This window comes from Populus nigra, chromosome 2, assembly GCF_951802175.1.
Source record: "Populus nigra chromosome 2, ddPopNigr1.1, whole genome shotgun sequence".
Taxonomy (NCBI): Eukaryota; Viridiplantae; Streptophyta; class Magnoliopsida; order Malpighiales; family Salicaceae; genus Populus; species Populus nigra.
In genome coordinates, this window is record NC_084853.1 from 44,135,358 (window position 1) to 44,161,887 (window position 26,530).

The window sequence follows — 26,530 nt, forward strand, 5'->3', positions numbered from 1 at the left end:
ATGAAGAAGAAGCAATTTTTCTATGCCTTTTTATTTTTGTTTACCTTTTCTATTATTTTCTTTTTTTAATGAGAAAAAAAAAGCTTTGCACAACAAGTTTGCATTTAACAGTAACGGTCTACAAAATGAGCACATAGCATTAAAATAATAAAACACAGAGGAAAAAAAATAAAACAAATTGCAAGAGGTTGGGCCTGACGCCCAGACTCAGCCCACTCTCTTTTTTTATTGGGTTGGATCTAGCCCAGTCGTACTAGCTGGGCTAGATCCAACCGGCCCAGCCCGGTTACTGGTTTAGACTAATAACTGGTTGATTCTCTTTTTTTTTTTTCTGTAGGTGTGCATGAACTTATTCACACATGCCTGCTACATTCACCAGTTAATTCTGAAATAGTTCATTCCCTGGAAATTCATGGTAATTCAAACCATCTATCTCATATTCCCTCGTTGATTCATCGTAAACAAGTTTAAAACTACATATCAAGGCTGTCTAATTAAATATCTGACTTGTACTTTCATGTGATTATCAAATGAGCCGTAAGGATGCTGGAACTTTCATTTTCTGCAACACCAGATATACAAGCATCACTTGAGCACCTACGGCTATAAACAGGTAACAGGATTAGAAAGCTGACTTGTCATTCTCTAAGTTCCAACTTTATTCCTGTACTTCTACACCTTGTCCCTTCAATATATTTAAAATCTGCTCCACTGTACATTGACCTCTACATACCCACCAAGAAAGGGACGAGGTCCATCATCTCCAGGTAACCCTGGTGCAGTCTAAATCTGGGCTTCTAATACAAACTTTTCAGATGGTTCAACTATTTCAACACCAAATGCAGGTGATAATGATCGGCCATTAGCTTGAATGTGCGACACACTGCAATGCAACAAGAAAGGAATTAAAAAACAGAAATTGTACATGGCAGTCAAGAGGGCAGTGATTGCACTGAACATAGTGAAAACCATGCATTAAGAAAAGTCATTTTTTGTTTCCAAAGGTTGGAAGCTGCTTAGGACTGGTGGGGTAGGGGATTTGACCAAGCCAAGCAAGTGGACATGTAATCTGCATGAGTGTAACTTTGCAAACTAGTCAAACTCAAGGTAGCCAGAGGCGGTTTAGTAACGATATACCAATTCACATTAACGATCTTCACGAACTGATGCATATATATTTACTGAGACCTATAATCAGATCCCCACATATCTGGTCAAATATAACATGTTTAAGCACAAGCAAGGAATCGAGATTAATCAGTGAAATAAATGCTATTATTCTAACATGATCTAGAATCCAATTAGGTAAACTAGCATATCATATGGACTAATTAAGCATTCCATACATGTATATCTCTTCAGTGGCAGTCAAAACTAGGCCATTAAAAAAGAGTGCGTGGAGCAAACCATATGAAGAATAATCCATTAATAACTTCTCTATGATCAACTATGTCCAATTGTTCAGCAAAATTCCTCCAATGCAAAGAACAGGTTCTGGAAGTTTGAACTTCTGCAAGCGGTTTTCCTATCCTGTAGAAGGCATTTGGCATATTTGTAATTATGTTGAGAATGGGAGCATCGCATCGTTGTCATTACTCAAAGGCCTATCCACTTCGACACACAAAAGAACACACACACACCCAAGTGGTATATTCAGGATACAAAACATAGAGTACATAATACAACGTTGCTTTCAAGAATTTGCAGTTCTGTTCTTATTCCTTTATCACGCATGCAACAAAGAGACCAGTTAACTAGTGTTGAGGGTTCATGATCTTATAAATGCTTCCCAGGAATTGGTGATCATATACAAGGTCCTATCTGCACTTGCTTGCAGAACCTACATACTCTAGTGGTTGATTTACTTTCCATAGTTTCCCGCAAAAGTACACGTGCTATGACAGGCATGTGCTACTGCACTGACTAATAAATATAGGATCCTGATCTCATGTGTCTGTAATAGTTGTGCCCATTAATTTATTCTCTATAGCTTCCGGCAAAAGTAAATTTAGTATAAAAGACGCTTGCTATTGTACTGACTAATATAGGATCCCAACTCCCATGTCTATCTTATTTGTGCCTAGTCCTGCTAATTGCCACTACTGATCTTCTATGGAATCTCCAATTAAAATCTCGATGCGGAATTGTAGTGAATAATGATAAAGTTCCATATCAAACATTTTATCAAGATTGAGTGCAAACATTGCTATCAGGTATCAGCAAAGAAATTTCCCATCAATGCACAAAAAGGAGGACAAGACTCAGTTCAACCACTACTAAAGTTTTAGCTATAAGAGCGAGACTTTTCAGGCTCATTTCCAGGCTGTTAATGAAGTTTTCTTCTTTTCAGCCGCCTTGTTGCAGGGATAATTGAGGTTAGTTTGCAAGCTCAGCACAATCATTCAAAAAGCTACACACTAGTTTATACTCTTTCTTCGAATAAGAATAAGAAGAAAGTTTGAATCGGGTAAGTCATTTCAAGAGATATGCTGCATCTCAATCATGAATGTTATGCTACTTCCAAAAGTTGTAAAGCTATAATGGTGGATGGAAGGTTTTTAGTCAGGCAGGAAGCAACATTTCACACTGCAATCAAAAGACAAGAAAAAGGAAGAGAGATGCAGGATACTTGAGCCATTGGAAACTACGGTGAAGTGTACGTCCATATGAATTATCATTAGCAAAATTATCTGATGGCTCACCCAATTAAGGAATCATCCAATGATCAGGGATGACCCATTCAAAAGTGCACAGGTTTGGCCGAATATATAGGTAAATCCACAAACAAATAAGCTGGACATAAAAACATAGAATAACTCAATAAAGGTCAACTAGAAGGCAAAAAAATTAAAGGAGTTCAGAAGAATTAACTTGAAAAGTTTGTATATTAATTTCAGTAATAACACAAATATCTGAAACCAGTTTATATGCAGATCTCCTTCCAAAACGGTCTCCTAGCAGCAGAGTATTACGAATGCCTTCCCTTGGAAAATGATCAGTGCTAGAAGCACTTATTGCATCCGCAATGCATTGTTTAAAAGGAAATGATATGCTACCTTTAGCTAAAAAGGCATAAGCTTTATGCTCCCTCTTCAGAGATTCCCATTCTGCAAATTTGCCACATCCAACTTCCAAAGCTTTTTTCATAACATAACCGGGTTCGATGACACAATACAGCCTATGCTAGTGAGGAAACATTCTTGAGCACAGCTGCTTGCAAAGGCCATTGCAGTCACTGTAAAACAATTGAAACCCAACCTAACTATTCAGTAAGAAAGACAAATTCAAGGCGTGTAAGCTTTTTCTACTCAAGCCCTTCATTAATCACTAAAATCTCAATCAAGATAGGAATTAAGCAAGTAGCCAACAACATTTCTTAAAGTTTCAAACTATCAGGTTCTTATCTTTTTTATTTTAGTAGCAGTATATAGGAGACAACAATGTTACATCCTCGAGATGAAATAGCTGTAAACTACATGTCCAACACCAATGCACAATATAGAAGATCCTCATCAAGTAGAATATGCAGTCTTGAGGAGAATATAATTGAATTGCAGTTTCCAAAGAATGAATCGATTGCAAAGTTCAATAAAAGAGATTGGTGTATTCTCAAAATGGCAAGAAAAACTGCAAGGCATTGTATTTTTTATAGGATGAAACGGAAATCTATACAGATTTCTTGAATCGGCTTGACCACGACATGTCAATGAAGATTCTCATGTGTTTAGAATATCCATCGGATCTTCTCCTTGTTTAAACTGAACTTTTCATCCGTTCTGCATTTGTCTTTATACCTCTAGAAACTCGCTGTAATTTTCTTTTGCGAAGTACACAGACAAGACTTGGTGAATTTCAGGTGATTTTGTGTGGATGTCGTGGCTTAAGAAAAAAAGTAAAGTGGAATGCATCTTTGGTTTGCAGCTCGGTTACTGTAAATGGAGGTTAGTTGCATGTTCTGGATCTAGAAACAGTAAAAAACACTTTGCCTTCTTTTTCTAACCTTCAAACCTGATTCCAAATGCTAAACAAAACATAAAAAGCTTCAATAAACAACATCCAAAGCTCAAGAAATTCCAATATGGGCAACAACAAATCCTTTGACAAGTAGAAAGAATTTAAAGGGTCACTTCACTTCCATCGAACTATCCTAAAACAACCCACCACCCCAAACCCTGGTGAAAAATTCGAAGTAAAATAAGATCCCGAAGCTTACAAAGTTCAAACAAGCAACTGGGTGCTTGTGAAAACTGAAACCCAGTAACACAAATCTCACGCAAACAAGAAATAACTCTATGATCGCAAAACTAATGCCCACATCATCAAAGTCAACTCCAGAGTATAGTTTGTCCATTAGACTTGGAATTAATTATGTATCTCATAAGAACATAACTAAAAACTATTGTGTACTAGTTTTCTAATAACAGGAACCTTAGATTAACTACAACCCAACCCCCAAACGGCTAAAACTCCATAACTCCAACCTCTTCAACTACTGATTTGTCCGAATTTTTTCTAAAATTAATAAATATGGTTGGGGGTGAGGTAATTGTTGTTTTTTATATTTTATATTTTTTAAAAATTATTTTTAATATTAATATATTAAAATAAAATGATATGAAAATATTAAAAAATATTAATTTAAAATAAAAAATATATTATTTTTTAAATTTTTTCTAAAAATATTTTCAAAACACTGAACCAATTAAAACAGGTAGCAAACGCACTTACATCGTTACGCAAGATCAAGAAGGAAAGTTGCTTTAGTGGAGATCATCGCACCAGAAAGATGCTGCAGCTAGTGCATATAAATAAATGAAAACCAGCCCAAGTTCGCCAAGCCCATTTTCATTTTAATCAAGGGTGTAATGTACAATACATTACCGGTTTTTTTTTATCAAATTATTTTTTAAAATATTAAAAACTATAATCATTTTTTTATTTTCACTGTGTAATTTTTAAATACTAATTCTGGTTTTACAAGCAAAAAAATATCTTGATAATCGTATTACGTACAAAACATAATTAAAAATATTTATAAATAGTTTTTTTGAATATCCTAAACCTCACTTAAATGTGATAGTTTTTTTATAATGAAATAGATCATATAAATACACAAAAATATTTGTATTTATTCTTAACTTCCAAATACAAATCACCCTCACATAGAATATTATTCAATTATATCTTTTTTGCTTTTGATTTTAATTACTGCTTTTTGTCTCAAGCTACTCTTCTCCTTACATGTTAAATCCATCTCATATAATACGAAGCCAAATAAAAAATATATAGTCACTAAAAACTTACATGGTCGTTAATTTTAGAACCCGTAGAATTAATCGAAATACGCATAATGACCCGAACACCTACGTTAATAAAAAAAATATATAGCCAATAAAATTATATGTTTCCTCCAAGAAAACAAGATATATAAGAAGCTGAGTATGTTGATAGCTCATCCTTATATGAAATCCATTCCTATTCAAGCATAATTTTAGGTTAATTATTGAACAACATAAAAAAAGGAATTATGTAACAAACAAAATAGAAAAAAAAAACTTTGATAACTTGCAAGAATTGACACAATTCTTCTTCATAACATGCCTTTTCTTCTTCTTTTTTTAAGACAAGTCATTATGGAAACTCAACTGAATGAACATTTTAAATGGGTCGGTGGAATCTCTCACTTTATCTCGATGATTGATACATCCACCTGGGTCCAAAGGAAACAACTAAGAAATTATTCTCCTTTGAAATCTAATCTAATTAAATCAAATCAACGTCTATCTACTTGTAAAACTATAGCTTGGTTTGAGATATGTTAATCAATTTCTTAAAACTATGATAAAAACCAAGAACAATATCATCCCCCTAAAAAACAAATCCTAAAAGAAAACGAGAACCTACTCATTGTAATTTAATACCCTGGCTATTTGCATTTAATTATAATTTTTATTTATTAATATAGGTGTTTGAACTAGTTTATATATTTTTTAATTAATTTTATAGATTCTAAAATTAATAATTATATAAATATCTAATAATTATTTTTAAATTAATGATGATATAAACTTTTACATCCACTTTTAAAAATACACATAATGGATCCTTCAGATAAAAAAACAAAGCGTACAGATAGTTAGGATGGGGAAGGGAAGCAGCACCTTAAACTTATATATATATATATATATATATATATATATATATATATAAAATGTGCACTCCATATTTGTCAAATGGACTACCTATAGGGTTTTGGCTAGTGTAAAATGCTTTTCACTAAAAAGTGAAAAAGAAAACGCGTTTGGACTTTGGAGTGGAAAAAAAAGAACCCAATCCCTTCAACCTCTTCACGGCCAAGGAAGTGGGTAGTGACAATTTTCTAACAACCGATGGCCCACACCATTACTTCTGTCTTGTGGACTCACCATTGACTCTATTGGTCAATACAGAATCTCCATTCCACTATATATACAAGGCACAGGCAGACACTCACTCCCACCTCTAGTAGCTGTAGCAGGCTAGCAGCCATCAACCTCCTTTCTCTAACCAGAGCAGTTACACACTTGTCCTCTTAGATCATCCACCAGTCCTTCTCCCCCTTTTAGTTTCCGTTTTAGGAAGAGGAATGGACGACTATTTCTCATCAGGTTAGTCACTCAAATTTTACCCTTTCAACTCCACAACTCGTTCTTGTTTTTGTTTATTATTCTAATCAATTTCGTTTCGTTTCGTTTTGTTATGTTAGTCCTGCCAATCGTACTGCTATTAATGGAACTAGGATTCAAATTTGATCCATCCCATGAAGAATTAATAAGCAAGTATCTGGTGCCGAAAACCCGTGGTGATATCATGAGAGGCTTGCCCATGGCAGTCGTTAACCTTTGCGAGCATGAGCCATGGGATCTACCTGGTAATAACAATATTATCACTAGCTAGTGCTAGCAGTATCTTTGTGTTTGTTTTCTTTCATCTTACTATATCTGCCAGAATATTTTTATTAATGCTGTTTCTTTTATCTATTTCTCTTTGCAGGTAAATCCATTATAAAGTTAACCGGTCAAGTAGCGTGGTATTTCTTATGCCCTCGCGAACTTAGGGGCAAAGTTCACCGCAGAAAAACCAAGGCCGGATACTGGAAACCGACCAGCCAGGAAAAGTCAATAACGGCTGAGCATACTATGAAAAAGATTGGGGTAGTGAGGACTTTGAGATTCTATGAAAAACAAGTGAGGACTGGTTGGATGATATACGAATTTGACCTCATCGCCGAATCTAGCCAGTTTAAAAAGGTACTAATTAAATGCCATGGATACATGATGCAACACTGGGTTTGATGTATGAGTTGGGAAATTTTACATCCTTTTTTGTGTTTTGACATGTGCAGGGGCAATATGTTCTCTGTAAACTGGAGTTTGATTCAAAAGGAGAGAAGAGCAAGAAAGGGGAACAAAGCCACCATATAGCTCCAGTCTCCCATTCTGAAGTTGAACCAAGTCAGAGCATGGATTCTGATTCTGAAAATATAAACCCAAGTGAGATGGCTATGAGATATTCACCTTGTGATGAAAGTGAATTAAGCCATCATGCGGGTTCCCATTTTGCAAATCAAAATCCAAGTGAGCTGATGAATAATTCATCTCGCCAACTTAGTGAGTTAAGCCACCATATGGCTTCTGAGTTTAGAAACCATAACTCAAATAACCTAATGCGTAATTTAGTTTGTGATGGAAGTGGGTCAAGCCACTCCACGGTTTTTAATTGTGAAGATCTATACTGGAATCAGCCTACAGTTGATTCAGCTTATAATGGAAGCGAAAGCACTTACATGGCTTTCGATTCTGAAAATCAAAACCCAAATGGGCTCCCGACAGTTGATAATTCAGCTTCTAATGTCAGCAAAAACCATGGCATGGCTTTTGGTTTGGCAAATCATAACCCGAATGTATCGCTGACAGTTGATAATTCAACTTCTAATGTCAGTGAAAGTCATCATATGGCTTTAGTTTTGGAAAATCAAAATCTAAACAATAGCATTTCTATATTAACTTGTGAGAATTCTTTAATGGCTTCTCGCGGTTTGGAAAATCAAGAACCATTCTTTCCACCTTGTAGTTTTATAAACCAGTCAACGTATGATAAGAGTGAATCAAGTAGCCTAATGGATTTTGATTTTGTAAATCAAAATCTAGTAAAGGAATTCGATATATCAGCCTTCGGTGAAGGTGTATGGAGTAATACCACAGCAACTCCTCCGGATTTTGGAAATCAAAATCCTTGTAAGAAGACTGATATGTCAACCCTTGAAGAAGGTTATTCGAGTTACTTTAACTCCTCCTTTTCAGATAATGATCCAGCTGATGTTGCGCTTCCAGAGGTAAGAACTAAATACCATGCATTACAGATTCTTTTTAATTTTTGTTCTGGGGTTGGAGTAGCAAACCCAAAGCTTATACTTACTTTACATGATACTTCCAGCAGGTAAGCCCTGGACTACAAGCAGGGATAGAAGGGTGTTTCGAGCAAGAAAACAGCCCCGACCCTGCACTTGTCCAGCTTCCTGCGTGCATGGAGGAAAGCCACTCCTTCAGGGGATTTAGTCCCTTGGAAAATCAAGAACCATTCTTTCCACCTTTTAGTTTTATAAACCAGTCAACGTATGATAAGAGTGAATCAAGTAGCCTAATGAATTTTGATATTGGAAATCAAAATCCAGTAAAGGAATTCGATATATCAGCCTTCGGTGAAGGTGTATGGAGTAATACCACAGCAACTCGTACGGATTTTGGAAATCAAAATCCTTGTAAGAAGACTGATATGTCAACCCTTGAAGAATTTTATTCGAGTTACTTTAACTCCTCCTTTTCAGATAATGATCCAGCTGATGTTGCGATTCCAGAGGTAAGAACTAAAAACCATGCATGACGCATTACAGATTCTTTTTAATTTTTGTTCTGGGGTTGGAGTAGCAAACCCAAAGCTTATTCTTACTTTACATGATACTTCCAGCAGGTAAGCCCTGGACTACAAGCAAGGATAGAAGGGTGTTTCGAGCAAGAAAACATCCCCAACCCTGCACTTGTCCAGCTTCCTGCGTGCATGGAGGAAAGCCACTCCTTCAGGGGCTTTGGTACCTTGGAAAATCAAGAACCATTCTTTCCACCTTGTAGTTTTATAAACCAGTCAACGTATGATAAGAGTGAATCAAGTAGCCTAATGAATTTTGATTTTGGAAATCAAAATCCAGTAAAGGAATTCGATATATCAGCCTTCGCTGAAGGTGTATGGAGTAATACCACAGCAACTCGTACGGATTTTGGAAATCAAAATCCTTGTAAGAAGACTGATATGTCAACCCTTGAAGAAGGTTATTCGAGTTACTTTAACTCCTTTTTAGATAATGATCCAGCTGATGTGGCGCTTCCAGAGGTAAGAACTAAATACCATGCATGACGCATTACAGATTCTTTTTAATTTTTGTTCTGGGGTTGGAGTAGCAAACCCAAAGCTTATTCTTACATTACATGATACTTCCAGCAGGTAAGCCCTGGACTACAAGCAGGGATAGAAGGGTGTTTCGAGCAAGAAAACAGCCCCGACCCTGCACTTGTCCAGCTTCCTGCGTGCATGGAGGAAAGCAACTCCTTCAGGGGCTTTGGTCCCTTGGAAAATCAAGAACCATTCTTTCCACCTTGTAGTTTTATAAACCAGTCAACGTATGATAAGAGTGAATCAAGTAGCCTAATGAATTTTGATTTTGGAAATCAAAATCCAGTAAAGGAATTCGATATATCAACCTTCGGTGAAGGTGTATGGAGTAATACCACAGCAACTCCTCCGGATTTTGGAAATCAAAATCCTTGTAAGAAGACTGATATGTCAACCCTTGAAGAAGGTTATTCGAGTTACTTTAACTCCTCTTCTTCAGATAATGATCTAGCTGATGTGGTGCTTCCAGAGGTAAGAATTAAGTACCATGCATGATGCATTGCAGATTCTTTTTAATTTTTGTTCTGGGGTTGGAGTAGCAAACCCAAAGCTTATTCTTACTTTACATGATACTTCCAGCAGGTAAGCCGTGGACTACAAGCAGAGATAGAAGGGTGTTTCGAGCAAGAAAACAGCCCCAACCCTGCACCTGTCCAGCTTCCTTTTCTGGGGTTCGAGTAGCAAACCCAAAGCTTATTCTTACTTTTCATGGGCTTTGGTACCTTGGTATCTAATTGAAAAGATCTGTTCTCTGGTTCCTATCTGCTATTTAACAACAAAACTATCCATACGAAATAATCGATGGAGTTTATTATATATGGTTTAAGAGGGCAACTACTGATGCTCCTCTAATCTGATAACGAGGGTTACTTTTGTCGCTCTAGTTGTTTGGATCCTTGCACGGTTGCTGATCTGCACGTTTTGCTTACTTTATGGTGGACGCTGCTTAGTTCGACTTCGTCCAGTCCATGCAGCTTTAAGCTGCAATCCTCTAAAATATAGCCTGCGCTGTCCTAAATCTGCAGCTATATTCGTAGAAAGATTTGAGTACTAGTAGCAGAAAACACGACTTGTTCTCTGCGATCCTGATGCAACTGCTATCCGTCAAGTACTAAGATATTAAATGGGAAGTACTATTCAAGCTGTACGCACGTATGTATAGTTACTTGCTTATTATTGTTGTGTTGTATGAAGGTGGAATTGTGTCAAGAGCAAACAGCTCTTATGGACTATGTATCTACGTGTCAGTGTGTTTCAAAGATGTTGAACAATAGTACTTATGTTTAATTAATATGTTCAAATTCTCTTTTCTTAGCTTTGTTAATTGTTGGGTTGCCATTGCAATGTATATCTGCACTAGAATGAGGTGATAACGTTACTGAACGTCTACAATTACAAGAGATCAATATTATTATTGAAGTGTGATAGTTTAAAGTGTTTTTTTAATAAAAAATATATTAAAATAATTTTTTTATTTTTTAAAAAGTATTTTTAATATTAGCTCACCAAAACAATTTAAAAATATAAAAAAATAATAATAATTTTTTTTAAAAATAATTATAAAACCCCTTTTGAAGAAATGTAATTTCAATAAATCTGGATATTCCCCTGGCTTACTTGCCACTTGTCAAAATTGCATCATCTCAGAAGTCAGTGGCTGTGTAAACTTTGCCTGTATCAAGCTTTGTAGCTTGTCATCAATCTCAAAACAAGATTAGTTTCCTATATTATCGGAATCCAGCATCAAGCATGACATCCAGGGCAAGAGAACTTAAGCTAAGCATGGGGAATATCCAACACTGAGAACAAGTGATCGTAGGAAAGTGATTGCAGCAATGTAAGCATTTAGCAGAATAACCAGGGAAGGGGGAATGGAGTTCTGCTGTGTCACTTTGAGCAATCAAATCAAAATCCGGCAGGTCAAATAAACCTTAAATGGACATAATTTTATTGAGTGTTTACGAATTTTGATCCCAATCTACAAATTAAAAGTTTTCTTTTAGTATACCAGCTGGTTATATGTTTGACCGAGTACTACTTCATGGTAAAGTTAGCAACGTGTAGTTTCTGCAATATATATTGGGAAGATTATTCTAGAAAATTCTGGAGGGGTAAGAGAGTACTCAATCAAGAGCAAGCACCATAATTAACTTGTCAAGAAAGTTATTGTGATAGTAACCCTAGTGGAATCTTGTTTCCTGTCGTTAATTCCTTGATGTAATTGCGACTCCCATTTGATATGAAAAAAGAGTGCTATAATTAAATAATCTTTTTTGGGTGTTAATGAAAGGAAAAGTGTGTAAAAGGAGCTGCTAGCTAATTATTGCTTCAGACCTCAATCTAGGCAGTTAGTTGAATCCTCTTATCCTGTCTTCAAACACATAACATCCAAGGAGAAAGCCAAACCCAAAAAGTTGTATGCTGACTAAAAAAAAGGACCACCGAAACTGAAGGGAAACAGGTGGATAATGCTGTCGTACAATTTGACTTGCATGTCACCATTCTTGAATGTTCGAGAATTTTCTGAGAAAGTTAATTAGCTTGAACTGTAAGTTGTGGGATATGCTCAAACGTCTCCCTTCGGATCTTAGCTTGGGGAAGTGGGTCTCTCTTTTCTGGTAATTTTTTATTTTATTTTATTATTGCCAATCTAATTGGCTAATGAATGGCACATCACACTGTACGGACATTAAATAACACTGTTTAAAGGAGGTTCCACTTAGTCAATTTTCTTATATGATCGGTCAGTATAACTTACACGAGAATGCTTGAATGACTGGGCTGCAGAAGCGCATGATTGCCTGTAAATACACACAGAAACGCACCACACCTTCTTGTGCTCATCACAGATAGATAGCCTTCTTGCACCTTTGCTAGATCAGTGGATCACCGCTCCATTGCCTTCCTTTTCTTAGTTAGTTTAGATAATTTGATCTTGTGACTTTGCTTAGGTTGTGGGAGTTGTTAGTAACTTTTGCTTTTTTTTTTTAATTATTATTCTTGCAGTTTCAAACAAAGTGAGTGACAGATGACAAGCTCAACAGTACCTTTTCCATCTGCCCCAAAAGGCTATGGATTCCATCCAACCGATGAAGAATTAATCAACCATTTCCTGAAGTTAAAAATGATGGGTGGCTATGATCACGAAGTCGCCATAATTGCCGAGGTTAATGTGTGCAATTCTGAGCCTTGGGAACTGCCTGGTACTATTTAAATATGTGTCCGTGTATGTTTGTTCATTATTTTTTCTAATTAATCAAGAAATTATCATGTTGATTCTGCAGGGCTTTCAGAAATTCAGTCAAATGATACAGTGTGGTACTTCTTTTCTCCTCGCAATTACAGGGACTCCAATCGTAAGCAGGCTAAAAGGACTACTAAGGCAGGATACTGGAAACTCACTGGTAATGATCGCATAATCAGGGCTATGAGCACAGGGGAGGAAATTGCTAAAAAAAAGTCTCTGGTTTTCTATAAGGGTCGTGTTCCTAATGGAGTCAGGACCAATTGGATCATGCATGAATATAATCCGACTTTCAACTTCCATAACCAGGTATTGCTCCCTTTCAAAGTGATTGTACATACATTCATTTTCCGTCAAGTTTATTGATATCATCAACTCTTTTCAGATCTTAGAACCAGCCTTTTCTTCTGTACCTGGTTTATGTTTTTTGGTCAACTATGTGCAGAAGGACTTCGTTCTCTGCAAACTGAAGAAAAATTCAGATGATAAGCTAACATATGAAGAAGGTGGATCAAGTTCCAATATGGCTTCTGATTTTCCAAACAATGTGACTGAGGTTAGAAGTAGCATGAATCACACGCAGTTTATATTTACACGTTGTTCTATTAAGCATATCAAGTACTTACATTTCTTTTAATGATTACTTCCATAGGAAGATTTTCTGGAAGCATTCCTCGGAGTTGATGAAGGATATTATAATTGAACTCTGCCCAATAGCTTACAAATGGGATTGTGTACCGAGAAAATCCCCCTCCGACAACGAGTTTTCGATCATCTATATCTGTCTACCTTTGCTATATAGTGCTTACTGTAGCCAACTTTATGTTCTTAAATAAGTTACTATTTTGGTACTTGTATGTATGTGTTAAACGTGGGACTCGTCAGAGTTCATATGTATTGTGTGTAGCAGATAAGCCATAGGAACAAATTACCTCTAGTTGTTCTTCATGGTGTTTCTCCTTGCTTGTTTTGCTAGAGTGGAATTTAATGCATTTGAAGTATGTTCAGCTAAGTGACTTGTTTATGACTTAGCGTTGATTGTTTAAGTAATTCTAGCTACTGAGATGTTTAAGAAACGAGGGGGCAAAAAAACTGGTGTATCTACGGCCTCTTGAATTGCAATCAAATATGGTTTGCTCCTGACGCTTGATATATCGAGGCTTGTCCTTGCCCTGCATTCAGTGAGGATATTTTCATGAGAATTTGCAAAATTCAAGAATGTCAAGCAAAATCCCACAATTCGTAAAGAGTACTATGGATGTGTGTATATATATATATATATATATATATGGCAATCCCATAGTCGAGGCCCAAACAGTGTGGTTTATTTTTGGCTAGCATTATTAGCCGAAATTTTTTGGCTCCCATATCTAACCATTCGTGGCAAGAGTTTTTGAGGTTAGAAACCACTTTTCTGTGTACCATCAGCAATGGGACAGATGGAAAAGGTATTGTTGAGCTCGTCATCTGTCACTTTGCTTAAAACTTCAAGATTAATAATAAAAGGCAAATACCAATAACTCGCACAACCCTGAGCAAAGTCACAAGATCAAATCATCTAAACTAACTAAGAAAAGGAAGGCAATGGATCTAGCAAAAGTGTAAGAAGGCTATCTATATGTGATGAGCACAAGAAGGTTGTGTATACCTAAACTTCTTTTGGTCTAAACTCAAGTTAAAGTCAACCTAAATTCAACCTAAATTAATTAACCTAGTTATGTAAAAAAAAATTGCAAAAAAATTGTTTCTCTCTCTTCTAATTCATGTGGCTGTCGTGACCCTCCATTCATCAAATAAATGATTCAAGCTTTTGATCTTGAGTTTTTTTGTTCAAGAAAGATAGAAGTAGCAAATAAGTGGTTTCCTCTTGTATTACTTTTGATTATGATTTGTTTATGGAAGGATCAAGGAAGAGATTAAAGTTTATAAAGATTTGAAATTTATGTTGTTAATATTGATTCATAATTATTATGGTTTAAGGTTAAGTGATTGATTTTGGGTGTGTTGTTAGAAATAAGGATTTGTGAATTGATTAGTTATGGGTTAAGAAATTTGTTTCAACTTTGCTGGAAAATCTAGACATAATGGTCTTGAGGTTGAAGATGATGAAATTTTATTTTGGTCTTTAAACTTTGAAAAATTATAATTTGACCCCTGAAATGTATTTTAAAGTTCTAGGCAGCATTCCTACGAGGCTAAGGATGATGGATCCGAGTTTGATAATTGATTTGTGTGGTTTTTAGTTTAGTCCTTGAACTTTGTAAAATTACAAATTGGTCCCTAAAATGTAAATTGAGATTCTGGCCAGAATTGCGGATGAATTATAGGTGAAATTTTAGTATGGTTATGTATTTTTGACACTTACAATTTGGCCATCCAATTCTGGTAAAATTATGTTGTGGTCCCTAATTTCTAAAAATTATCGTTGTAGTCCCTACACTTAAGAGACTAAACCTAGTTTTCCTTTATGCATTGTAGTTTTTTATTTTTATTGTTTTAAGTTGTTTTTTAGTATATTTTACATATTCATTGTAGGCACTTTTAACGATGCTCAATAGAATTTTTGGTTTTTTCATATGATATTCCTTTTACTTTTATGTTTTTGATAAGTGCAAAATATACATATGTTTTTATTTCTTTTACACTATGTTTTTAATGTATTTTGAGCCTATGCAAGCTTATTGGAAGTTATTTTTATGAGTTTGGCATACTTAGGAGACTTTGTAAATTAATTGCTAAAAGATAAGAATTTCTGCATTTTATGTTTTAAACCTTGCTTTTTGTGACAAATTTTTCACTAAGTTTTAATTTCAGAATGTGAACGTAAGCTAAATCAAGGTTAAATTACACATATCAAGTTTTCCAGGAAGGTATTATGGGCAGAAATCTGAGTTTATTTGAACTTTTAATCAGACCTGTAAAATTAGGTCGAAATTCTCCTTGCAGCCAAATCCTCTACTTTCACACTATATATTCAAATGAACATATCTTGAGCCTCGAACATTGAAAACATAGGATTCAAAAGCCCAAAATCATCTACATATCCAGAACTACAACTTTTATGAAGTATACCAGGTTAGATAAAATCATTTTAAAGGTGAAAATGCAGACACAATCTAAATGATAAGATTGGTCTTCTGATCTGATAAGACAACTGACGATGTCAAGCATCTCACTACGGCTAAGAGTTTGACATAGAAATGGTGGGTTTTAGGACCCAAAAAAAGTACATATCATGCCTTTAACATGTCATGAATGAAAAAATATAGTTGGGATGATTGGATATTGCAAGAAACCAAGTCAGAAACAAAGTCTAAGTGGCAGCAGAGTTGGAATTACAACATATTTATAACAGCAGTAGAGTCTGTTTTCAACACAAATTTTGAGAGATTTAACCTACTTTAAGGACCAGATAAAAAAGAAAGTAGTTAAGTAGTATAAAGACTTCTAATTAGCCAAGGAAATTTGAAGAGATTTGTCAGCCAAGAAAGAGAATAAATAGAGTAGAACACAACTGAAACAGGGGCTCTTCAACATTATTTTCTTCTCTGCTTTTGTCAATTTTTTAGCAACTATGAACTAATTCTTAATTCCTAATTTTGATTTAAGAGGAATGTACATCATCTCCATTAGCAAGTTGTAAGAAGTAAAGTTCTCTTTGTAATTCTTTCAAATTCAAGTATTTATTTTTCCTTATTCAAAATTATATTATTGATTATTATTCAAGCTTATTAAATTGTTTTGAGATGAAATGCATGCTTTCTAGTTTCTTTCAATCCATAATTGTTGTTAGAGACTGGAGTAAGAAGCAAAAGAATTAATTAGATTGATGCAACTCTCATCTTGATTTATTAGGAAAAATAAACTAAGTTAAATTGTCAAGTTTTTTAATGTCTGCTAAAAATAAATGTATAAACTTTACTCCTAAGACTATTGCTAAGTGGATGAGAAGTGCTTTCAATGTTAAATTTGTTTGATGGTTAGAAATTGATTAGAGAGTTTTGTCTAATTAATTTACTCGTAATCTTATTGATTTCCCTCAGCTTTAAGGGATATCGAATTTATTTACTTGACGTGAAAGAATACTTGTTTTATTTCGATAATCAACAGATTTATAGGAATGAATGTATGGACTCTTGAACTGAGTTAACGACATATCGATTTATTATTTTCAGAATTATTGTTTTTTTAATTTATCATTCAAATCCCATGCTTTTTTTTCATCTTAGTATATTATAGAAAGATAATAAAAAATTTCTCATGAATTCAATCTGGGCTTTTATGATCATCCTACAAATTTAATATAGATGAAGTGTCTTTCTAATATTGCTCCGGTGGTGCCGAACATAAACCGGGATTCGGATCATGACAAACATGTTGTGCGTTGATGTGTGTATTTGTAGGCAATCATGTTCCTCTGCAGCACAGTCATTCAAGCATCCTCGTATAAGTTATACTGACCTATCATATAAGAAAATTGGCTAAGTGGGACCTCCTTTATACCGGGTCATTTAGTGCCCGTATAGTGTGATGTGACATTCATTAGCCAATTAGATTAGCAATAATAAAATAAAATAAAATAAAAAATTACCAGAAAAGAGAGACTCACTTCCCTGTATGATGGGAAAAAAAATTAAAAAATTGATTAAATTAAAAAAATAATAACTAAAAAAATTGAATTTTTTATTAAATTGAGAGACTCACTTTCAATGAGAAAAATATTAAAAAAACTGATTAAATTGAAAAAATTAAAAAAAAAATAATTAAAAAAATTAAATTGTAAAAAAAACTAATTAAACTTTTAAAAAAATCGACTGGTTTGGTTTTGATTTTTTAAGTCTAAAACTGGAAAAAACTGAACAGAACCCAAACCGAAAAAAAACATAGCTAAACCAAAAAAACCGAGCCAAACCGAAAAAAATCGAGCCGAAACCGAGTCAAATCAAAAAAACCAAGCCAAACCGGTTTGAACCAGTTTTGTCCTAAAAAACCGAACTGAACCAAACCAAAATTGATTTCAGTTTGGTTTATTTTTTTTAAAAAAAATTAATTTAATTATTTTTTTAATAAAAACTAAATGAGAAAATCATCATCCCTACTCCCCTAGAATCCAAAGGGAGAGGTTTGAGCATACCCCACAACTTACCGTTCAAGCTAATTAACTTACTTTCTCAGAAAATTCTCGAACATTCAAGAATGGTCACAGGCAAGTCAAATTGTACGACAGCATTATCCACCTGGTGTCATTCAACTTTTTGGGTTTTGCTTGTTTCTTAGATGTTATGTGTTTCAAGACAGGATAAGAGGATTCAACTAACTGCCTAGATTGAGGTCTGAAGCAATAATTAGCTAGCAGCTCCTTTTACACCCTTTTCCTTTCGTTAACACCCAAAAAAGATTATTTAATTAGAGCACTCTATTTTCATATCAAATGGGAGTCACAATTACATCAAGGAATCAATGACAGGAAACAAGATTATTTTCCTTTCATTAACACCCAAAAAATAACTTTCTAGGCAAGTTAATTATGGTGCTTGCTCTTGATTGAGTACTCGCTTACCCCTCCAGAATTCTCTGGAATAATCTTCCCAAAATATATTGCAGAAACTACAGGGTTGCTAACTTTACCTTGTCGTAGTACTCGGTCAAATATATAACCAGCTGGTATACTAAAAGAAAACTTTTAATTTGTAGAATGGGATCAAAATTCGTGAACACTCAATAAAATTATGTCCATTTCAGGTTTGTTTGACCTGTCCGGATTTTGATTTGATTGCTTAAAGTGACACAGCAGAACTCCATTCCCCCTTCCCTGGTTATTCTGCTAAATGCTTATATTGCTGCAATCACTTTCCTGCGATCACTTGTTCTCAGAGTTGGATATTCCCCATGCTTAGCTTAAGTTCTCTTGCCCTGGATGTCATGCTTGATGCTGGATTCCGATAATATAGGAAACTAATCTTGTTTTGAGATTGATGACAAGCTACAAAGCTTGATACAGGCAAAGCTTACACTGCCACTGACTTCTGAGATGATGCAATTTTGACCAGTGGCAAGTAAGCAGGGGAATATCCAGTGTTACTGAAATTACATTTCATCAAAAGGGGTTATATAATTATTATTTTTTAAATTAATTTTTTTATATATTTTTTGATGTTAAAAATAATTTTTAAAAATAAAAAAAATTATTTTAATATATTTTTAATTAAAAAATATTTTAAAAATCTAATATATAATATAGATCTCTTGTAATTCTAAACTTTCAGTAACGTTATCACCTCATTCTAGTGCAGATATGCATTACCATGGCAACCCAACAATTAACAAAGCTAAGAAAAGAGAACTTGAACATATTAATCAAACATAAGTACTTTTGTTCAACATCTTTGAAACACACTGACACGTAGATACAGAGTCCATAAGAGCTGTTTTCTCTTGACACAATTCCACCTTCATACAACACAACAATAAGAAGCAAGTAACTATACATACGTGCGTACAGCTTGAATAGTACTTCCCATTTAATATCTTAGTACTTGGCGGATAACAGTTGCATCAGGATCGCAGAGAACAAGTCGTGTCTTCTGCTACTAGTACTCAAATCTTTCTACGAATATAGCTGCAGATTTAGGACAGCGCAGGCTATATTTTAGAGGATTGCAGCTTAAAGCTGCATGGACTGGACGAAGTCGAACTAAGCAGCGTCCACCATAAAGTGGGCAAAATGTGCAGATCAGCAACCGTGCAAGGATCCAAACAACTAGAGCGACAAAAGTTACCCTCATTATCAGAGTAGAGGAGCATCAGTAGTTGCCCTCTTAAACCATATATAATAAACTCCATCGATTATTTCGTGTGGATAGTTTTGTTGTTAAATTGCAGATAGGAACCAGAGAACAGATCTTTTCAATTAGATACCAAGGTACCAAAGCCCATGAAGGAGTGGCTTTCCTCCATGCACGCAGGAAGCTGGACAAGTGCAGGGTTGGGGCTGTTTTCTTGCTCGAAACACCCTTCTATCCCTGCTTGTAGTCCAGGGCTTACCTGCTGGACGTAAGATGTAATGTAAGAATAAGCTTTGGGTTTGCTACTCCAACCCCAGAACAAAAATTAAAAAGAATCTGTAATGCATGGTATTTAGCTATTACCTCTGGAAGCGCAACATCAGGTAGATCATTATCTGAAAAAGAGGACTTAAAGTAACTCGAATAACCTTCTTCAAGGGTTGATATATCAGTCTTCTTACAAGAATATTGATTTAAAAAATCCGGAGGAGTTGCTGTGGTATTACTCCATACACCTTCACCGAAGGCTGATGTGAATTCCTTTACTAGATTTTGATTTTCAAAATCAAAATCCATTAGGCTACTTGATTCACTCTTATCATACGTTGACTGGTTTATAAAACTACAAGGTGGAAAGAATGGTTCTTGATTTTCCAAACCACGAGAAGCCATTAAAGAATTCTCACAAGTTGATATAGAAATGCTATTGTTTAGATTTTGATTTTTCAAAACTAAAGCCATATGATGACTTTCACTGACATTAGAAGCTGAATTATCAACTGTCAGGAGCTCATTTGGGTTTTGATTTTCAGAATTGAAAGCCATGTAAGGGCTTTCGCTTCCATTATAAGCTGAATCAACTGTAGGCTGATTCCAGTATAGATCTTCACAATTAAAAACCGTGGGGTGGCTCGACCCACTTCCATCATAAACTAAATTACGCATTAGGTTATTTTCAGAATCAGAAGCCATATGGTGGCTTAACTCACTAAGTTGGCGAGCTGAATTATTCATCAGCTCACTCGGATTTTGATTTCCAAATTGGGAACCCGCATGATGGCTTAATTCACTTTCGTCACAAGGTGAATATCTCATAGCCATCTCACTTGGGTTTATATTTTCAGAATCAGAATCCATGCTCTGACTTGGTTCAACTTCAGAATGGGAGACTGGAGCTATATGGTGGCTTTGTTCACCTTTCTTGCTCTTCTCTCCTTTTGAATCAAACTCCAGTTTACAGAGAACATATTGCCCCTGCACATGTCAAAACACAAAAAAGGATGTAGAATTTCCCAACTCATACATCAAATCCAGTGTTGCATCATCTATCCATGGCATTTAATTAGTACCTTTTTAAACTGGCTAGAATTGGCGATGAGGTCAAATTCGTACATCATCCAACCAGTCCTCACTTCGTTTTCATAGAATCTCAAAGTCCTCATTACCCCAATCTTTTTCTTAGTACCCTCAGCCGTTATTGACTTTTGCTGGCAGGTCAGTTTCCAGTATCCAGCCTTTGTTTTTCTGCGGTGAACTTTGCCCCTAAGTTCGCGAGGGCATAAGAAATACCACGTTACTTGACCAGCTAACTTTATAATGGATTTACCTGCAAAGAGAAATAGATAAAAGAAACTGCATTAATAAAAATATTCTGGCAGATAAATAAGATGAAAGAAAACAAACACATAGATACCGCTAGCACTAGCTAGTGATACTATTGTTTTTACCAGGTAGATCCCATGGCTCATGCTCGCAAAGGTTAACGACTGCCATGGGCAAGCCTTCCATGATATCACCACGGGTTTTCGGCACCAGATACTTGCTTATTAATTCTTCATTAGTTGGCTGAAATTTGAATCCTTTTTCCATTAATAGCAGTAAGATTGCCAGGACTAACAACACAAAACGAAAACGAAAACGAAAAATGATTAGAATAATAAACAAAAAACGAGTTGTGGAGTAGAAAGGGTAAAATTTGAGTGACTAGCCTGATGAGAAATAGTCGTCCATTCCTCTTCCTAAAACGGAAACCAAAAGGGGGAGAAGGACTGGTGGATGATCTAAGAGGACAAGTGTCTGCTCTGGTTAGAGAAAGGAGGTTGATGGCTGCTACAACTACCAGAGGAGAGTGAGTGAGTGAGTGAGTGAGTGTCTGCCTGTGCCTTGTATATATATTGGAATGGAGATTCTGTATTGAGTCAATGGTGAGTCCACAAAAGTAATGGTGTGGGCCATTGATTGTTAGAAAATTGTCACTACTCACTTCTACAAGAGACTGGAATGTTCTCTTGCTTACTCGCCTGCAAGATTGACAGTGTAATATATAAAGTATTTAAGATCGTGTATTTAGTTATGTAATAAACCATGGATGTTGTATAACTAACCAAGAGTCAATAAAGTCAACATGCAATTGACGAGACAGATAATTTACAAATAAGATAGAGAAAACAAAACTTTGGGACTAAAATAAAATAAAAAAGTTCAAACTTTAGGGATGGCACTTTTAACAATTTAAATTAAAAAAAAAAACTAACAGGATTTAGGATTTTATTGTAGCGTTGGAGGAAAATCATTATGGATTCAAGTAGTATCACGATGATTTTATCTTTTATTGCTCTTAACAATTATCTTGACATTAAGAAAAAAATTATATTTTCAAAAGGATTTAAATGTTATTTGTGAATTTATCAGGGATAATTTTATCATTTAAATTTAAAATACATGGTAAAAATATTTTCTTGCCTTTGAAATCTTAAAAAAAAAAAGGTCTTTTACTAAGGGTTTTTTTCATCCTTTTCTTTTTAATTTGTACATTAAAATAACACTTATACTTTTAGATGCTCATAAAAAATGACCTTATAGAGAGGAGTTTATTTATCTTTGCATTGTTTTTGTACAGTAAAAGTACATAATTAACCTTTGACTTTTTAGATTTAAAGAATGTCTTTTGAGAGCGTTTTTGTCTTTGCGCCACAATCTTTTTATAATAATGGTATGCCTTTTGGTATTTTTTTTTTATAATTTGTCTTATTAAAATATTCATAAATCAGTAATATATGTTGACGTGTGCATGACATGCGGCAACGTGTCAGAGTCCTCTACGCTATTTTAAAGACGCGTGTGGACAATTACGATGGCAAAAAAAAAATGATCATTATCTTATCCTATACGCAAGGATTTGGTGCAGCAGTTGGGGTGGTGCGTTTACTCAGGCAAGTGGTAGTTTGACATCGACGAGTTTTTTTTTCTTGCCTTTCATTTCTCTCTCTTTAGCCTTGGTTTTTGTGTCAGGCCTTTAAAAATTTAGTTGTGTCTTTCATTTTGTATTTTTTTGGGTTTGGTCTTTATTTTTATTTTTTTTGCTTTGATTTTAATGCTTCTTGAAGTTTTTTTTCAATTTCATCATTCTCTGCATTTAATTTAATTTGTTTTTCACTTACAATCTGGTCCTTGTTATTTTGATTACTGTTTTTACAAGTTTTGCATTTATTTTATTTTGTCCTTTAGAATTTTAATTCATTTTTTGCAAATTTTGGTCCTTGTTTTTTTCATTATTCTTTTTCTATCCTTTTCTTCATTTATTTTATTTCAATTTAGTCCCTGATTAGTTTCTTTTAATTATTTTTGGTGCAAGATTTTGTCCTCATTGTTTTTTAAAAAAATTTTATAATTGAGGATTTTGCTTTGTAATTATTTCTGCCTTTTACAAGGTTATCTCATTCTCATGACCAAGTTCACAAGTTTCAATGATTTACCTGGTTTGAGTTCGGTATTTTTTTAGATCCTTTTTAGAATTTGTTTTTTTTTCTTTTTTATCATGTGACACTGACTTATTGAGCTATGAGCTTTGTGAATTGTTCAGATTTTCTTTTCATGGGGTTATTCGCATCTCAGGTTGCAAGTTGGTCGGGTTAACATAGGTTGGCTCAGTTTTTTTAGATTGATTTTTTTATTCGGTTTTATCCTTTGCAATTAAATTATTAACACATGAGTATTATCGTTGTTCCACCTTCCTTTGTGTGAGGTTATCCATGGTGCGTGATGGTCAAATATCTCAGCATCTCCTTTGCAAATAAATGACATGTCTAGCTTGATGGTGGGCGGAGTGGCAGGTGTATTTTTTTTCTTTTTCATTCTCTCTTACTTGATTTTCATGTTAGTTTTAAAAAAATCGACTCAATCCCTAGGATTTGTTATACTTAATATTTCATCTTTATTCTCTTCAATACATTTTTTAAAATTGAATTTTTTTATAGAATTAAGAGGATTTTCCAATTTCACCGATGTTTTCTTTATTAAATTAAGATTTTTTTAATTTCACCCCTAATAAATATTTTCACCTATCAGATTTGGTTCTTGTTGTTTTTATTGCTATTTTTTAAGATGGTTTTGGCAAATAAAATTTTTTTTGACAATTTTATCATTCTTTTGTTTTTTTCCTGTCAAATCAAATCTTTTTATTATTATTATTACTGTGATTTTACCATGCAAGATTTTTTTAGATTGATTTTTTTTTATTTCATCCTCCAACATTTAATTGAACATGTATTAAGCTTCTTATTTTAGTCTGGGTCTAGAATTTAACGGTTTACAAGTTTAAGAGATTAACTTCGATCTATAAAGTTGACACAGACACGGGTTTCTGTGGTTTTTTTTTTCATCCTTTACCCTTCTGTTATTTTTTTATTCGCTTTCTATGATATTTTTGTGGCCAATTTTAAAATAACATAGGTCGCCTTGCTTTTAGTATTTTTGGTCTTTGTTAAATTTAGATTTTCTAAAGGAATTTTATTTTATTTTATTTTTGAATTGAATTAATTGATTTCATCATCCAACATTTGATTTTTTAGGTGTTGAGCTTCTAAGTTGAGCCCTAGTCAAGAATTTAATGGATTATGGTTTGAGAGTTTAATCCTAGTTTACAAGGTTTGCATCGTTTTGATATTTTTTTTTTCGATGAAAAATATGATTGTCCCTATTTTGGTTTGTTATTAAATTAAATTTATTGATTGTATCCCTAACATTTAATTTGAGGCAGTACTTGAAGGAATTTTGTTTTTTTAATTTTCTTTATAGAAATTTGTATTCTTTGTTTATTTATCTTTTTTTTTTATTGAGTTATCCCAATATCATGTCTCAAGTTATGGATTCAACAAGTTCACTAGGTTTGGCTCAACCATTTTTTCATTGCTATTTAATATATTTGGATCTCAAGTCAATGATCATAATCTTGGATTTTGTTCTTTTTTAAAAAAATATGCATCATCTCAATATCTTTTCTATGATAAAAATATGATAGGTCCAGAACGTTCACAAGCCACCTATCAAATAGTGATCGTTTACTTAGTTATGCTCGTGGGTTTTAAAATTGTGGTTCATGAGCTTTTCAGTCTTTTAACGCTTTAATTGCACAATTAACTGATTGTGATGCCTTTAAAAAAAAAACTAACTTCTAGGGGATTTTTTGTATTTTTATTATGGTTTTTTTAGTTATAATCAATTTGAATGAAGGAAAATTTAATCTTTTAACAAATATAAATATAATTAAAAAAATAAAAGTGGTTGGCGTATGATATGTACACACTAACAAGTGAGAAGTGCTCGCGTGTTTTGAGTAGAGCATGCGGTGCTCCTAATGGTTGAATGTTACCTTACACGATGGTGTTGAAAGCATCACATTATGCTTTTTCTAGTGGTTAGACGTGTGTAAATGATAGAGCAGAAGTTAAGTTTTGATTAATTTTTTTTCTTCTTATTTTATCTCTTCTTGCCTTGGATTTTGGACCAACCCTTTCAAAAGTTAAATGTGTTATGTCTTGTGTTTATATCAATTTTGATCCTTATTTTTTTTATTGCTATTTGTTTTGTTTTTAACACCTTTTTAAGTTGATCTTTTTTTCAATTTCTTCCGTCAGTATTTTATCTCAATAAATAAACGAAGTTTTATGGCTCATTATGGAGCCTATATAGATGAAGCTTTTAGCCTTTCGAGCTAGGCACATTGCTAAGCCCATGGTCGATTGAGCTTGGCATGCATCCAACCCCAAGAATATTAGGTATGACAGCTTACTAGACTTATATTTTTTTGGGGCCGGCGCTTAGCTGAATCCAAAAATATTAAGTCTGGTAGCTTATTAAACTCATGTCCGTTTTGACTTAGTGCATAGCTGAACTCAAAGTCGGTGGATCTAGCAACTAACCAAGCTTAGAGATGTTAGGCTCAGCTCATAACCTTGCCCAAAAAAATTAGGCCCTAGACCCATGTTATTTGGGCTTGATATTCTATCAAGCATAAGGATATTAGATGCGGATCGAAGTCTTACTCACCGGTCAATAAGTTATCACTTTCCTTTGGACATTTTAAACAACTTAGGCTAAAAATTATTTTTTCAAAAAGCAATAATTCCCAGGCACTAAAGAGCAACTCAATTCTGTTCATCATGGGAACAATTTCACTCCACGCAATCAACCGCGGTTTCAGTATAACAGAGGTCGTTTTCATCCATCTCAGGCTGTTTATTCTAATCGTGATGGTGGCAGGCAGTATAACTCCTACTATTCTGGTCAGCGAGGTCACTTTTCAAGCAACTATCGGGGTCGCAACAATTATCACAAGTACCGGTCTTGGCAATCATCTGGTTCTTCTTCTCCTTCAAAACTTGGTGCAGGCCCAACTCAATGCCAATTCTGTAATGAGTTCAATCACACTGCTTTTTATTGCCCTCGGTTGCGGAACTCTGCTTCTTTAAGTGATCTAAGTCATTCCTTTGAGGGGTTAGACGTTCAAGCCTCTCCTCCATACCAGTGGCATTCTGACATTGGAGCATCTCAACCAACACTCCAGGTGATTTAGACTCTTGTAAGCCTTATTTTAGTTCTGATACAATACGGATTGGTGATGGTAATAAATTGCCCATAACACACATAGGCCATAAAATCATTCATCGTTCTCATACTTTAAATTTAATAATGTGTTAAACACACTGCTCCTGCCATCTCACCTCTCATTCCCCTG

The 26,530-nt window shown here is 34.5% G+C and overlaps 3 protein-coding genes and 1 long non-coding RNA gene across 12 annotated transcripts; 2 read left to right on the forward strand and 2 right to left on the reverse strand.

Moving 5' to 3' along the window:
- Positions 1 to 409: 409 nt before the first annotated feature.
- On the reverse strand, positions 410 to 4,819 carry LOC133682029 (uncharacterized). The gene is made up of 4 exons (XR_009836598.1): positions 4,729 to 4,819; positions 2,703 to 3,235; positions 1,408 to 1,530; positions 410 to 883 (listed from the first exon to the last, which is right to left on the reverse strand). It is a non-coding gene; the product is annotated as an uncharacterized LOC133682029 (long non-coding RNA).
- Positions 4,820 to 6,499: 1,680 nt separating this feature from the next.
- LOC133682017 (uncharacterized) lies at positions 6,500 to 10,800 on the forward strand. Of its 5 annotated transcripts, none has more exons than XM_062105248.1 (8): positions 6,500 to 6,647; positions 6,746 to 6,910; positions 7,033 to 7,289; positions 7,385 to 8,374; positions 8,476 to 8,898; positions 9,007 to 9,426; positions 9,535 to 9,957; positions 10,066 to 10,800. In XM_062105248.1, exons 1-8 carry the CDS (start codon positions 6,626 to 6,628, stop codon positions 10,165 to 10,167), a joined length of 2,802 nt encoding a protein of 933 aa, XP_061961232.1. In that variant the 5' UTR covers positions 6,500 to 6,625; the 3' UTR covers positions 10,168 to 10,800. The 5 variants fall into 5 exon arrangements, with proteins under 5 accessions (XP_061961232.1, XP_061961234.1, XP_061961233.1 ...); XM_062105250.1 differs by having other exon boundaries at positions 10,069 to 10,800; XM_062105249.1 differs by having other exon boundaries at positions 9,538 to 9,957.
- Positions 10,801 to 12,095: 1,295 nt separating this feature from the next.
- On the forward strand, positions 12,096 to 13,742 carry LOC133681405 (protein NTM1-like 9). 4 transcript variants are annotated; one of them, XM_062104445.1, is made up of 5 exons: positions 12,155 to 12,400; positions 12,493 to 12,689; positions 12,771 to 13,039; positions 13,116 to 13,286; positions 13,383 to 13,742. In XM_062104445.1, exons 2-5 carry the CDS (start codon positions 12,515 to 12,517, stop codon positions 13,431 to 13,433), a joined length of 666 nt encoding a protein of 221 aa, XP_061960429.1. In that variant the 5' UTR covers positions 12,155 to 12,400; positions 12,493 to 12,514; the 3' UTR covers positions 13,434 to 13,742. The 4 variants fall into 4 exon arrangements, with proteins under 4 accessions (XP_061960430.1, XP_061960429.1, XP_061960428.1 ...); XM_062104446.1 differs by having other exon boundaries at positions 12,096 to 12,689; positions 12,780 to 13,039; XM_062104444.1 differs by having other exon boundaries at positions 12,155 to 12,689.
- A 5,341-nt stretch (positions 13,743 to 19,083) lies between these two features.
- LOC133682306 (NAC domain-containing protein 87-like) lies at positions 19,084 to 21,652 on the reverse strand. Of its 2 annotated transcripts, none has more exons than XM_062105590.1 (5): positions 21,504 to 21,652; positions 21,243 to 21,407; positions 20,865 to 21,121; positions 19,879 to 20,769; positions 19,084 to 19,774 (listed from the first exon to the last, which is right to left on the reverse strand). In XM_062105590.1, exons 1-5 carry the CDS (start codon positions 21,523 to 21,525, stop codon positions 19,637 to 19,639), a joined length of 1,473 nt encoding a protein of 490 aa, XP_061961574.1. In that variant the 5' UTR covers positions 21,526 to 21,652; the 3' UTR covers positions 19,084 to 19,636. The 2 variants fall into 2 exon arrangements, with proteins under 2 accessions (XP_061961574.1, XP_061961573.1); XM_062105589.1 differs by having other exon boundaries at positions 19,084 to 19,777.
- Between the last annotated feature and the right edge of the window lie 4,878 nt (positions 21,653 to 26,530).

What these genes read in the sequence shown, in the direction of transcription:
- LOC133682017 (XM_062105248.1), top strand. Translation starts at nt 6,626, where the DNA reads ATGGACGACTATTTCTCATCAG. An exon ending in CTGATGTGGCGCTTCCAGAG is followed by an intron (nt 9,427 to 9,534) that starts GTAAGAACTAAA and finishes TGATACTTCCAG; the next exon opens with CAGGTAAGCCCTGGACTACA. An exon ending in CTGATGTGGTGCTTCCAGAG is followed by an intron (nt 9,958 to 10,065) that starts GTAAGAATTAAG and finishes TGATACTTCCAG; the next exon opens with CAGGTAAGCCGTGGACTACA.
- LOC133682306 (XM_062105589.1), bottom strand. Translation starts at nt 21,525, where the DNA reads ATGGACGACTATTTCTCATCAG. An exon ending in GGACGACTATTTCTCATCAG is followed by an intron (nt 21,408 to 21,503) that starts GCTAGTCACTCA and finishes TTGTGTTGTTAG; the next exon opens with TCCTGGCAATCTTACTGCTA. An exon ending in CTGATGTTGCGCTTCCAGAG is followed by an intron (nt 19,778 to 19,878) that starts GTAATAGCTAAA and finishes TCTTACGTCCAG; the next exon opens with CAGGTAAGCCCTGGACTACA.
- LOC133681405 (XM_062104444.1), top strand. Translation starts at nt 12,515, where the DNA reads ATGACAAGCTCAACAGTACCTTTTCCATCTGCCCCAAAAGGCTATGGA. An exon ending in TGAGCCTTGGGAACTGCCTG is followed by an intron (nt 12,690 to 12,770) that starts GTACTATTTAAA and finishes TTGATTCTGCAG; the next exon opens with GGCTTTCAGAAATTCAGTCA. An exon ending in CTTTCAACTTCCATAACCAG is followed by an intron (nt 13,040 to 13,115) that starts GTATTGCTCCCT and finishes AACTCTTTTCAG; the next exon opens with ATCTTAGAACCAGCCTTTTC.